At 37.0% G+C, this 13524-nt stretch overlaps 1 protein-coding gene across 3 annotated transcripts in view; it reads left to right on the top strand.

The window, feature by feature from the left end:
* Positions 1–213: 213 nt before the first annotated feature.
* FMO1 (flavin containing dimethylaniline monoxygenase 1) overlaps positions 214–13524 on the top strand; it is a 51702-nt gene continuing 38391 nt past the window's right edge. Inside the window, exons 1-3 of one of the 3 annotated variants that reach the window (XM_039349022.1) lie at positions 215–373; positions 7684–7758; positions 12203–12336. In XM_039349022.1, the coding sequence (XP_039204956.1) occupies positions 12205–12336 (132 nt within the window). In that variant the 5' untranslated portion in view covers positions 215–373; positions 7684–7758; positions 12203–12204. Of the gene's footprint in view, positions 374–7683; positions 7759–12199; positions 12337–13524 lie in introns of all 3 variants that reach the window. The other 2 variants (XM_039349021.1, XM_039349023.1) reach the window with 2 other exon arrangements.

The raw sequence follows: 13524 nt of genomic DNA, 5'->3' as shown, positions 1-13524 counted from the left end.
CTCTAGCTAAATAGGTGTTTAATGCGGGGGGGGGGACTGAATCTCTCAAAAGATGCCCATGGTTATCTTTTTTTTTTCTTGGCTCAAATGTCAGAAACTCCTCTCATCATTTTAAATCTGATTAAACAGCTTCTTTCCACATGCTGATCATGTCAGTTTACAAGGTTCTCTTATGTAATGCAATATTAATCAAAAGAATGTTTGTTCTGTCCTCTCAGAAAAAGCAGTTCCACCCTTCCACACAGTCTTGCAACATACTTTACACATATTCATTGCAGTACTGTGCCGTCTGCATTTCAAAGTAATTCCTTCAAAGCAACTTATGCAAGCCTGTAAAATCGAAGAAGATTTGAATGGGGGCTTATGAAATGAGGTAAGATTGTGACAATCTGTCAGTCTTCTGCTAGAGACATTTCAAAGTAGAAATATATGCATAATAGGAATAAATAAAACTTTGCTGCTGAATATAGCTAGGGATTGATTTGCCATTAAAATCCTTTCTATTGTTTTTCAGAATTATATAATATGAGGAGGATTAATTTTGCCAATTGACCAGAATATCTATAATTTGCCTGTACAGCAGTTTTGAATACAGAAAGTAATTTTGTATGTGTTTATGATGATATATTGTATACTTTGTAGATATACTACATGTATTGTCAGTCATTAATTTCAGCACATATTCATAGCATTTGTTCTGCTTAGTTGCAGGGTTTCCTTGTTTTTACACTGTACTCACCTAGTTCTTACAATGAAACTTATGATGATTTTCCAGCCAGGAGGTCACAGAGCCTGAAACTAATTAGGGCTAAGAGGGCAAGGCATAACCAAAGTAACCTAGCTGGTTTTCATGCTTAAATGGGGACTAAAACCAGGGTTTGCCCACTCCTTTTACAGTTGCTTAAACTACCTCACCATGTTGGCTGTCCACAAATTTCTGTACATGAAACTAATAAAGGGTTTGGCTGAATATATTAGGCTGCAATAGGCCCAGTAACTTAAATTTATATTCAGAGGAGGTAGCTAATGAGGTCACCAAAAGAAATTCTGTGGAAACTCCAGATGTATGTATGTGAGCTGGTTCTCTACTTCTTTACAAATAAATTCACTTTTCACATCCTAGGAGAAGTCTGGCACTTTAAACTACATATTCTTTTAAGGACAAGTTTTGAATCCAGACTTAATTCTTAGGAGTGCTTGCTTATAGTTAGGGATATAAACAACCAATTAAGAGTCATGGCTCTTTCCCTTGAAAGTATTATAAACTAATTAATGGATAGATAGATAGATAGATAGATAGATAGATAGATAGATAGATAGATAGATAGATAGATAATTGATATTTTAAAGTGGTTTAATTAATTTTTATGAGAATTTTTCAATACCATAAACATCTTTTCTTCTTTCAGCAAAACTTCTATGAGATTTTTAATCCTTTAAAATCTCTATTATATTTTCCCTGATCAAATTGGTCAGCTTTGCCTTTCTGCAAGCTCCATCCATTTCAGAATCCAATCTTCTAGTCTGGGCAATTTATTATTTCCCCAACTTTGTGTGCACAATAATCTTGCCACATACAGTATTACTTTCCCATATTTCTTTTTTTTAAAGAAAATTTGATTGATTTTCTAATTTTACATTTAAATATTTAAAAAGCAACGTGGCAGCTGAGTTAATCAATAATTCAATAACATACAAGTATCTTTAATACGAGTCTCAAACTACTACATTAAATATTTCCTCTCTTTTCCCTTTAGTATTTACTGTCTCATATTTAAACTAATACAATTATTATTATATCAATTGAATAAAATAACTTTCTTACATTTATCAATAATTTTTAGTTTATACATATCCTAGTTATTTTAACATTCAATCTTTATAGACAATCAATGTCCTAATTAGTTTTTCCCAATTTTTAGTTTTCCATTAATATTTAAATTTAACATTTAACATTTATAATTTCCAAGTTTTAAATAACAACAATTCCCTTTATCACAATTCATCGCAAAATCAAATGTTCAGGATACACGTCTTATCTATTTGAATATGTTCTATTTCTCACCATTTTACATCAACTAATTAATAATACAGTATAACATTCTTATTTTCTGTTAATTTCCAAATGTCTTAAATTTAATAACCAAAATTTCTCTTAATTCAACATTTAATACTTCCTCTCTTTTTCTCTCAATGTCTACTATCTCATATTTAAGCTAATAGTTTTTATTATAACAGCTAAGTAAAACGTATTTCTTGCATTCATCAATGGATTTTTAGCTTATATATATCTTAATTACTTTTGTATTCAATCTTTATAAGCAAATCAATATTCAAATTTAACTATTAATATTTATACTTTCAGGTTTTAAATGACCAAAGTTTTCTTTATCTCAGCTCATAGCAAAATCTAGTATTCAAAATACATATCTTATCTGAGTATGTTCTATTTTAACTCTCACTGATAAGTCAAAACCCCAATTTTCTTCAGTCTTATTCTAGCTTTCTTTCTTTGCCAACTCGCCTTCCATGACCATGCTTTTAAGTCATCAAATAAGTCACCCTGTGTTGTTATGTATATTGTTTTAAGTAGAAAAAGCCATCCAATTGCCATTTTTTTGAAAGGACTAACAAATCATCTCTCTATTTTTCCATCTCAACATGGTTGCCCTGAAGTATTTATCTTCCCTTCAGTCTGTTCTTCTTCTTGATCCTCAGGTTTCTTCTGGTTTATATAGAAAGTCTTTTCCCTTTTCCATGTTGTCAGTCCCTTTTCTGGGTTTTCCATTAACTGTGTTTATTGATCAGTTGAATCTTCTGTCATTGTATTTAATTGTTCCACTTCTTCTATTATGTTTGGTGTAGTTGATTTTGTAGTTGTACTCAAAGTTTGGGTTTGTATATCTAGGCTGACATCTTGTTCTTTTCTGTAACTTCTTATTTCATCAGTAGCTGTAAGAATAGTTTCATAAATTGCTTTCAACATAAAGAGAATCTGTTCCTGATCTTCATCCATGTTCTCTTATTAATATATTAAGTTAAAAGTGTTACAATCAGAGAATGAAAATTTTTTTGTCAGTGAGTATAGAACACAGCTGGGCTTCTCACAGATGATACCTGTCAATATTACAAAGTTTTATCTATAGTTTGGGCTGCAAGGCAAGTCTGTTTTAAGCAGTAACAAGTTGTAATATACGGTTTAGCCACAAGATGTCGCCCATACCATTTAGAGTTTTCTTTTAAGTCCAAAATTTTTATAATCCTTATTCCAATTTTACTTCTTTTTTGTAAGTGAAAACCCAAATCTTCAATAAGAATAAAAAGTCTTTTAGTCCACAAATTTTGAAAAGATAAAAATCCAGTTAGAATCAAGTTATTCTTGCAACGTTTTAAACTCCCCTGGATAGTCAGTCGCTGCTGTTTTTAGAGGGTGGGATAGAATCTCCCTTCCCTCTCCACAGGCGGGAAAGTACTTTAGGCAGCTTTGTTGTTGTTGTTAATTGCGAAGTCGTGTCCGACCCATCGCGACCCCATGGACAACGTTCCTCCAGGTCTTCCTGTCCTCTACCATCTTCTGGAGTCCATTTAAGTTCACACCTACTGCTTCAGTGACTCATCCAGCCATCTCATTCTCTGTCGTCCCCTTCTTCTATTGCCCTCAATCTTTCCCAGCATTAGGCCCTTCTCCAGTGAGTCCTTCCTTCTCATTAGGTGGCCAAAGTATTTGAGTTTCAACTTCAGGATCTGGCCTTCTAAAGAGCAGTCGGGGTTGATCTCTTCTAGGACTGACCGGTTTGAACGCCTTGCAGTCCAAGGGACTCGCAGGAGTTTTCTCCAGCACCATAGTTCAAAGGCCTCAATTCTTTTCCGCTCAGCCTTTCTTATGGTCCAACTTTCACAGCCATACATTGCAACTGGGAAAACCATGGCCTGGACTATACGCACTTTTGTTGGCAGGGTGATGTCTCTGCTTTTTAGTATGCTGTCTAGATTTGCCATAGCTTTCCTCCCCAGGAGCAAGCGTCTTTTAATTTCTTGGCTGCAGTCCCCACCTGAGGTGATCTTGAAGCCCAGAAAAATAAAATCTGTCACTACCTCCATTTCTTCCCCATCTATTTGCCAGGAATTGAGAGGGCCGGATGCCATGATTTTGGTTTTCTTAATGTTGAGTTTCAAGCCAACTTTTGCACTCTCCTTCTTCACCCACATCAAGAGGCTCTTTAGTTCCTCTTCACTTTCTGCCATTAGCGTGGTATCATCTGCATATCTTAGGTTGTTGATATTTCTCCTGGCAATCTTAATTCCAACTTTTGATTCATCTAGCCCTGCCTTTCTCATGATGTGCTCTGCATATAAGTTAAATAGGCAGGGCGACAGTATACAGCCTTGACGGACTCCTTTTCCAATTTTGAACCAATCAGTGGTTCCGTGTCCAGTTCTCACTGTTGCTTCTTGACCTGCATATAGGTTTCTCAAGAGACAAATGAGATGGTCTGGTACTCCCATCTCTTTAAGAACTTGCCACAATTTGTTGTGATCCACACAATCAAAGGCTTTAGCATAGTCAATGAAGCAGAAGTAGATGTTTTTCTGGAACTCCCTAGCTTTCTCCATGATCCAGCGTATGTTGGCAATTTGATCTCTAGTTCCTCTGCCTCTTCGAAATCCTGCCTGCTTCTGGTAGTTCTCGATCCACATACTGCTGGAGTCTAGCTCGTAGGATTTTAAGCATAACTTTACTAGCATGTGAAATGAGAGCAATGGTGCGATAGTTTGAACATTCTTTGGCATTGCCTTTCTTTGGAATTGGAATGTAAACTGACCTTTTCCAATCCTGTGGCCACTGTTGAGTTTTCCAAATTTGCTGGCAAATTGAGTGTAGCACTTTTACTGCATCGTCTTTTAAGATTTTGAATAGCTCAGCTGGAATACTGTCACCTCCACTAGCTTTGTTGTTGCTCAGATTTTCTAAGGCCCATTTCACTTCACATTCTAGGATGTCTGGTTCGAGGTCAGTGACCATCTCATTGTGGTTATCTGGGATGTTAAGCTCATTCTTGTATAGTTCTTCTGTGTAGTTTTGCCATCTCTTCTTAATCTCTTCTGCCTCTGTTAGGTCCCTGCCATTTTGGTCCTTTATCATGCCCATCTTTGCATGAAACATTCCCTTCATATCTCCAATTTTCTTGAAGAGATCTCTGGTCCTCCCTATTCTGTTGTTTTCTTCTATTTCTTTGCACTGTTCATTTAAGAAGGCATTCTTATCTCGTCTATCTATTCTCTGGAATTCTGCATTCAATTGGGTGTATCTTTCTCTTTCACCTTTGCCTTTCGCTTCCCTTCTTTCCTCAGCTATTTGCAAAGCTTCCCCAGACAGCCATTTTGCTTTCTTGCATTTCTTTTTCTTTGGGATGGTTTTAGTTGCTACCTCTTGTACAATGTTGCGAACTTCCATCCATAGTTCTTCAGGCACTCTGTCTATCAGATCTAATTCCTTAAATCTATTTGTCATCTCTACTGTATATTCATCAGGAATATGATTTAGTTCATACCTGAGTGGCCTAGTGCTTTTCCCTACTTTTTTCAATTTAAGCCTAAATTTTGCAACGAGAAGCTCATGATCTGAGCCACAGTCAGCTCCTGGTCTTGTTTTTACTGACTGTATAGAGCTTCTCCATCTTTGGCTGCAGAGCACATAGTCAATCTGATTTCTATGTTGACCGTCTGGTGATGTCCATGTGTAGAGCCGTCTCTTGGGTTGTTGGAAAAGAGTGTTTGTTATGACCATCGTATTCTCTTGACAAAATTCTATCAGCCTGTGCCCTGCTTCATTTTGTACTCCAAGGCCAAACTTGCCTGTTATTCCGGTTATCTTTTGGCTTCCTACCTTAGCATTCCAATCCCCCATGATGATAAGGACATCATTTTTTGGTGTTAATTCTATAAGGTGCTGTAGGGCTTCATAGAACCGGTCAATTTCATCCTCTTCAGCACCAGTGGTTGGGGCATAGATTTGGATTATTGTGATATTGAATGGTTTGCCTTGGATTCGAATTGAGATCATTCTGTCATTTTGGGGATTGTATCCCAGTATTGCTTTTCCTATTCTTTTATTGACTATGAAGGCTACTCCATTTCTTCTGAGGGATTCTTGCCCACAGTAGTATACCTGATGGTCATCTGAGTTAAATTCACCCATTCCTGTCCATTTTAGTTCGCTGATTCCTAAGATGTCGATGTTCAGTCTTGTCATCTCTTTTTTGACTACGTCTAGCTTGCCTTGATTCATGGATCTTACATTCCAGGTTCCTATGGAGAAAAAATCTTTACAGCATCGGACTTTCCTTTCACCACCAGATATATCCACAGCTGAGCGTCCTTTCGGCTTTGGCCCAGTCGCTTCATTCTTTCTGGCGCTACTAGTACTAGCCCTCTGCTCTTCCCCAGTAGCATATTGGACACCTTCCGACCTGAGGGGCTCATCTTCCAGCGTCATATCTTTTTGCCTTTTAGTACTGTCCATGGGGTTTTCATGGCAAAGATACTGGAGTGGTTTGCCATTTCCTTCTCCAGTGGATCACATTTTGTCAGAACTCTCTGCTATGACCTGTCCATCTTGGGTGGCCCTGCACGGCATAGCTTATAGCTTCATTGAGTTACACAAGCCCCTTCGCCACGACAAGGCAGTAATCCATAAAGGGGTTGGGCAGCTTATGCAGGTACAAAAAAATAGTTAGGATTAAAGAAAGGTAGATCTCACCCAGTCTCATCTGCACTGCTTTATGGGTGCCTGGTGGTAGATTTGACTTTGGCTGTCTGCAGCCTAGTGATGAGCCATATTTCTATGGCCGGTCTTTCATCTGCCAGTTTGGAGGGCTGTCCCGGATCAAGCAGAAGGGCTACTGTCCTCCTGTGATCAAGTGGGGATCCCCTCCTTGTTCGTCGCCTTTACAGGGTGACTTTCAACCCTTTCCAGGATCCCCCAGCAGTGCGAAATCAGACGTGGAAGATGGACCTCGCCTTCTAACCGCCCATGGCAGCTGCGTCAGCAAACTGGAAGTCCACTACTTTCTCATATTTCTTTTCTAGCTTAACAAATATTTTAATTAAGAAAATAATTTAGCATCAACATACAATAAAATCTCTGACAGCATCCTTATTTCTGTACCTTGCATGGACATTAGTCATAATAAAAACAAAGGGAAGGGTATTCCACTAAGTGCCTTGCTTGGAGGCACCCACTGCCCAGAGAACAGGCAAAGGCAAGATGATCATATTAGAGGTATTTCAGGGTATTAGAAAAAGTAGAACCTTCTATGTGTATTGTGCCAGCCACATGTGCCAGCCATTTTATGAGCAGCTTTCCCACCCATTTACCTCATATTTTCAAATTTTTTAAATGGATGTCCAGCACAAAAATGTTTCCTATGACTTAGCTAAGAAATAGACATTGTACTTCATACCTACTGGCATGTTGTTCCTTCTGTTAAAAAAAAAGGTTTATTTTAAAACTATTGCATATATTTGTGGATGAGCCCATCTGTGGATATGCCAATCCTTAAATTTTTAACCAAAATACCATGAAAATGGTATACCATACCATACAAAAAATGTAACTGCAGAATTATGTTTATCATCATTTTTTTCTCCATTTTATCTACTAACTGATTACTATGTTTATAGTCTTGCATGAAGAAAAGGTCTGGAGAACTTGAAAGCTTGCATACTTTTTAGACATCTGAAATTGTCATAATAAAGGTATTGTTTTATTTTTAAATGTATTAATTCTTCTGTTTATGCTTAATTTTCATCTTTGATTTAATTATATTCACCACATCAGTCTTTGGGTTCTGCTAATATTGTGTATAGTTATTATGATTTTCTCTTATAATTTCATATATGTCAATATATGTATGACAATATTCTGCTAATTGCTTCTTTTCCCATGTATAAAAATTCTTACACTTTACATCTAAATATTTATTTATTTATTTATGAGACTTATATACCGCTTTAAGTGTAAGCACTCTCTAAGCGGTGTACACCAGTAAGCAATGTATACATATATTTACATTGCCCCCAACAATATTAGGATTATTACAATATTGCTCTCTTTTCCTGTAGCTAGGAAGCTGTAGTAATTGTTAGAAAGGTAAGGCTGTTTTCTTATAATTTTCTTATAATCAACCCTGTCTCATCTCTATATGTTGTTTCGTCACAATGGCAGCTCTGCCCAATCCTCTTACTGGGAAATATGTGTACTATCAACTGTTTCTCTAAACTATTTTTTTTTTCAAACTTGGCTTTAAGATGTATGAGCAGCTATCCCATCCATTCAACTCCTAGAATTCTGGGAGTAGGTCCATACATATTAAAGTTGTCCCTGCTCTAAACCAAGGCAGTGTGTATTGCACTTAGCATTTAGAAAACAAAATCTCTTTAAGGAATGGAAAACAGATGTTATTCTGTCTCAAATTGTATTAAGAGTAAATACATCTGTGTAATTTTGTTATTAGCAGATCCATTTAATTTCAATACAGAAAAACAGCCATACCTTTCTAACAATTAGTATAGCTTCCTAGCTATTATTTCTGATTGACAAGCTGATTGTACTCTAACTGAAAGTTGAAATGCCAACTCATTATCAGTTAAAAATTAACTGTGAGAGGATTTTGATTTCATGAGGACTATAGCTGATCCAGGTAATATTTTAAATGTGCAGATTTAAGTCAACAGTGCAGGAAAACTTCAAGATCCTGAAACTCAATTAATTTTGTAATGGAGGGATTTCCAGATGACTGGGAACAATCCATTTTCAAAAAGTTATGCAATATTTTCAAGATAAGAATTTAAGTGTTTCAGCAAAAAGAAGCAGGAAAGCAAACAGAAGGATTGCCAGCCAACTCAGACACTACAGTCTTTTCAGTTGAATGCTTTCGTTCACCATACTACCATATCATGTGATGGAGTGCATCAGTTGCCAATAAGATGTCATCAGTGATATTGTAATTGATAGGGGAGGAATCTCCTATGCCTTATAGAGCTGTGAAGAGGAATGTTGGCCACACTTGTCATCTGGAAGACAGAAAGACTACACTTGAATACTCTCAACTATGCATTTATTAATAGGAAAGGAACTGACCACAGTTATCTTTCCCTTTGAATATTTATGCCCTTTTTCCTATCCATATCATTCCTCGTGGCGGGGCAGGACATAGAATTTTTTATCTTTGGCCCCTGTGCTTTAATGGTAGAAAACTATTAACACTGAACATTGGTGAAACATTTCCAGCCATGATTTGTGTCCTCCTTTACATCCTATATAAAAAACGGAGCTTTAGTCTTCGATAAATACTTAATGGCTAATTGAAATATTTTAGAATGTTAAGTTATAAATATTTCCACACTAATCAAGCCTGGTTTATATGAAAGCACAGAGAGATTCTGGAGCCCTCAATATTACTGTCATGAATTACAACACTCTGGGTTTAGGAGGATAATATCTATGCCTTTACAAGTTCTGGATACTTATATGAGGGGAATTCAGAAATAAACCTCTGTTTGAACATGTGCGCCATAGCAATGCCCGTCCTATGGCGCTGTGCACAGTAGTTCAGTAGGCAGTAAGGAGTGGAAGGAGAAGGTTGTGTTGCAGTTGACTCGTCTGCTAGATCAATTGAAAATGAACCAGTTTTTTTAAAAGAAACAGTGGCTTGTGTTGCACCGGTTTGACGATGACAACACACTTCACAATGCTGTTACAGGGTGGCTTGATTCCCAGGTGGCAGATATTTTTGCAGAAGAAATCTCAAACCTTGTAAAACATTATGACAATTTGAATGGTGATTATGTTGAAAAGTAATGTAATGTTGTAGTTTTCTAAGGTGTATAATACAAGTTCTGTATTTGCGAGTATCTGTCATTGATAACCAAACAGAGGTTTATTTCCAAATTGCCCTCGTATTGATGACTGCTTATAGTACCTCAAGTAACTTTCTTTTGAAAGGTTATTAAACATAACATAAAGTTTATTCTTGGGACAACTACAACAAGGTTCCTCCTTTTTTCTTCTTCTATATATCTCATCTTCTGTGTTATTTTTCTAACTCACAAGAGCTTCAATACCTTAACCTGACTAATATCAACTTTCCTATTGGCACAGATATGACTGTTCAGTCTTCACCCTGTTAGGCATGTATAATCATTTGCTATATATTAATTTATCATATCCTGAAACACTGTAAACTAATCCAAATAAAATCATTAGAATATTTTGATCTTTTGTGAGTGTAATAAGTAAATCGCTTCTCACTTTCATTTCCAAGAAACTTGGGACTCAATATGAAATCTGCCAAAATATATTTGACTATTGACATGTCTCCAATAATATGCACTGTTTTGCACAGAATTCTTATGCATAAAGCTAAGACACTATTCTGTTTATCTGACCATATCTGTATCCTACACAAATCTGAAGATAGTCCTGCTCTGCAAGATAGATATGCAGAGAGATTAAACAGCCCAAGCTGAGACCATCACCTGGCTGTATTAAAAAGATGCATTTATGAGCAATGTTCCTTCTAATACACACAATCATGCAACAAGGGAGGCTTTGCTTAGTAATATGGTGTCCTTCCCCAGGCCAGCACCTGTTACCTCAAAAATGTTTGCTAACATTGATTAGATTGACTGTCCCTGAGAATCATATGATATCTAGTTATCTCTTTCTTTCAGACTAGAGTCTCCTGGTCAGTTCCAATTTCAGCTTTTCAGTTAATTCTATTTCTCTGCACAATTCCTTTATTTATACCTTCGTGACCTACTTTTACCTGTTCTTCTGCCTCCTATAAATTTTTCTAATTATCTTCCATTTATATTCAAAAATGACTATACTGCATTTAAGTTATACTAAAGATAATCAAAATATGAATAATCAATTCAATTCATCATATCTGAATATCTGTGTCTTTAGAAATAAGAATAAACAACGAGAATACATATACTACCATATCGTATGGGTTATTTGCCACAGTTTGTCTCAGAAAATCATATACCAAGCCCGGGCATGGATCTGAAGATCAGGCATGATGAAAGCATTTATCCTGTTCCACATATTTTTGCAAGAATTCTAGTAAATGATAAGCTATTAACAGGCCATGTGAATTGTACCAACAATCCATTAATGAAATGGAACTTCCTGCAAACCTCTTTTCAATTATGCACCCTTTTTAATCCCCCCAAGCTGGGGGGAATAGCCAACACTCTAGAAGATAGGCTCAACATCCAAAAGGATCTTGACAGTCTTGAACATTGGGCCCTATCCAACAAAATGCAGTTCAGTGGTGAGAAAAATAAGATTTTTCACATGCAAGAAAAATCAAATGCATAGATATAGAATAGGCGATGCCTGGTTCAATAGCAGTAACTGTGAAAAGGGTCTGGGAATTCTAATAGACAACAATTAACAGCAGTATCCTGCAGTTGCCAAAAAGGCCTATACAGTCCTAGACTGCATAAAAGAGGGATAGTATCAAGATCATGTAAAGCATTAGCACCCTTTTATACTGCACTAGCAAGGTCACATTTGGAAAACATGTTGAGACTCTAGAAAGAGTACAGAGAAGAGCAAGAAAGATTATTAGGGGAGTGCAGGCTAAACCATACGATGAACAGTTGCAGAAACTGCTATTGTCTAGTAGTTTAATGAAGAACTATGGATGACAGGATAACAGTGTTCCAATATTTGAGGGGCTGTCACAAAGAGGGGATCAACCTGTTCTCAAAAGCACCTGTGGGCAGGAAAAGAAGTAACAGATGGAAGCTTTAAAAAGACAGATCCAACCTAGAATTAAGGAGAAGTTACCGGTCAGTGAGGACAATTAATCAATAAAATGGTTTGCCTTCAGAAGTTGTAGGCTCCATATTGGAGGTTTTTAACAAGAGTCTGGGCAACCATTTGTCTGAAATAGTATGAGGTCTCCTGCTTGAGTAGGGGGATGGACTAGAAAGCCTCCAAGATCCTTTCCAACTGTGTTATTCTGTATTCTACCCAGAGGAAATCAGAATTCAGACCTAAAAGTGTAATTTAAACACAATTTTTAAGAAAGGTCCAACCAGCTGTCATGACAAGCTAAAACAGGAAGCTACTTTCATTTTTTTAAATAGTAACCCCATATGTTTCTGCTTTTCTTGCTTCAAGAAGCCATGGTGAAAAAAGTAGCCATTGTTGGAGCCGGTGTGAGCGGACTGACCTCCATTAAGTGCTGCCTGGAAGAGGGACTGGAGCCAACCTGTTTTGAGCAAAGTGATGACATAGGGGGATTGTGGCGATTCACAGTAAGTTAATGACAGTGGAGTGTAGACTCATCTCTACCATGCCCATGTGTTAAGTTGCTTAACTATGAAAAGAGACAACTGAATGTTTGGACTATGTGAGGGTGGCTTTTATTACAGGTTTTATTATTTAAACAGCAAATTAACTGATAAATAAAACTATTTTTCCCTTAGCAGGTTCTGATGAAAAGTATTCAATATATTTACGCTAACAATAATTTCAAAATATTCACAAAATATTTAATAATTGTACTTAATAACTATTTTCCCAATTCTTTCTTTAAATCAGATCATATGTTATACAGATAGAAAATAGAACAAACTGTAAAAGATAATAAAAAAATAGATCTGCGAACAACTAGAAGCAAACAAAGTCATAACCAGTAGCCAGCACGGGTTTGTTAAAAACAGACCATGCCAAACCAATCTTATTTCATTCTTTGATAAAGTGATTAAATTAGTAGACCGCTGAAATGTTGTGGACATACTTAGATTTCAGTAAGGCATTTGACAAAGTAAACCACAACCTTGGCAAGCTAGAAAAAGGTGGAATAGACAACATTACCCCCAGATGGATCTGCAGGTGGCTGACAAACCGTACTCAATGAGTAGTCCTCAGTGGCACTACAGCCACATGGAGAGAATTAAGCAGTGGGGTTGTCAGAACCCATATTGTTAAAGGGGCTCTTCCTACTTCTATTTCTTCTATTATTCTGGGTTCTGCCATACTACTAGAAGGGAGGGAAGATGCTGAGGGCTGCCTCTTTGTTTCTCTCTATCACTACAATGTAATTCTTCTGCTGTCTCTGATTACATGCTCTTTGAACTGTCTCCCCTTGATGTCAGCTTGAAAGGGGGGAAAGGAATGCGCCTCTGGCCATCTGGTTTATCTCCTGTTTTGGAAGGGAAGGTGCGAAGACCCAACAAACATTGCTACAAGCCAGAGGCAGATCACTGTTATCAGCTTTTTCCCATAACAGACTTAACACTTGGGGATTGGCCCATTTGAATTGACCAGATGAACTATTGGGGTGGGGTTTGCTTGGGACTCTTTTAACCTATTGATTTGAGCGGAAAATCCTCAGATCCTGTCTATTATGCCTGCTATCAGCTTCTCCTAATAAAACTTCCTTTTGGAAGACACTGCTTCCATGAGTTCTGCTTTCTTGGGATGAGGTTTTGAAGTGGGCC

The sequence above is a fragment of the Crotalus tigris genome, unplaced genomic scaffold (assembly GCF_016545835.1).
Source record: "Crotalus tigris isolate CLP2741 ecotype Arizona unplaced genomic scaffold, ASM1654583v1 scf7180000018217.1405312, whole genome shotgun sequence".
NCBI lineage: Eukaryota > Metazoa > Chordata > Lepidosauria > Squamata > Viperidae > Crotalus > Crotalus tigris.
Note: the sequence above shows the minus strand (reverse complement) of the source record. Positions and strands in the feature narration are given on the sequence as shown.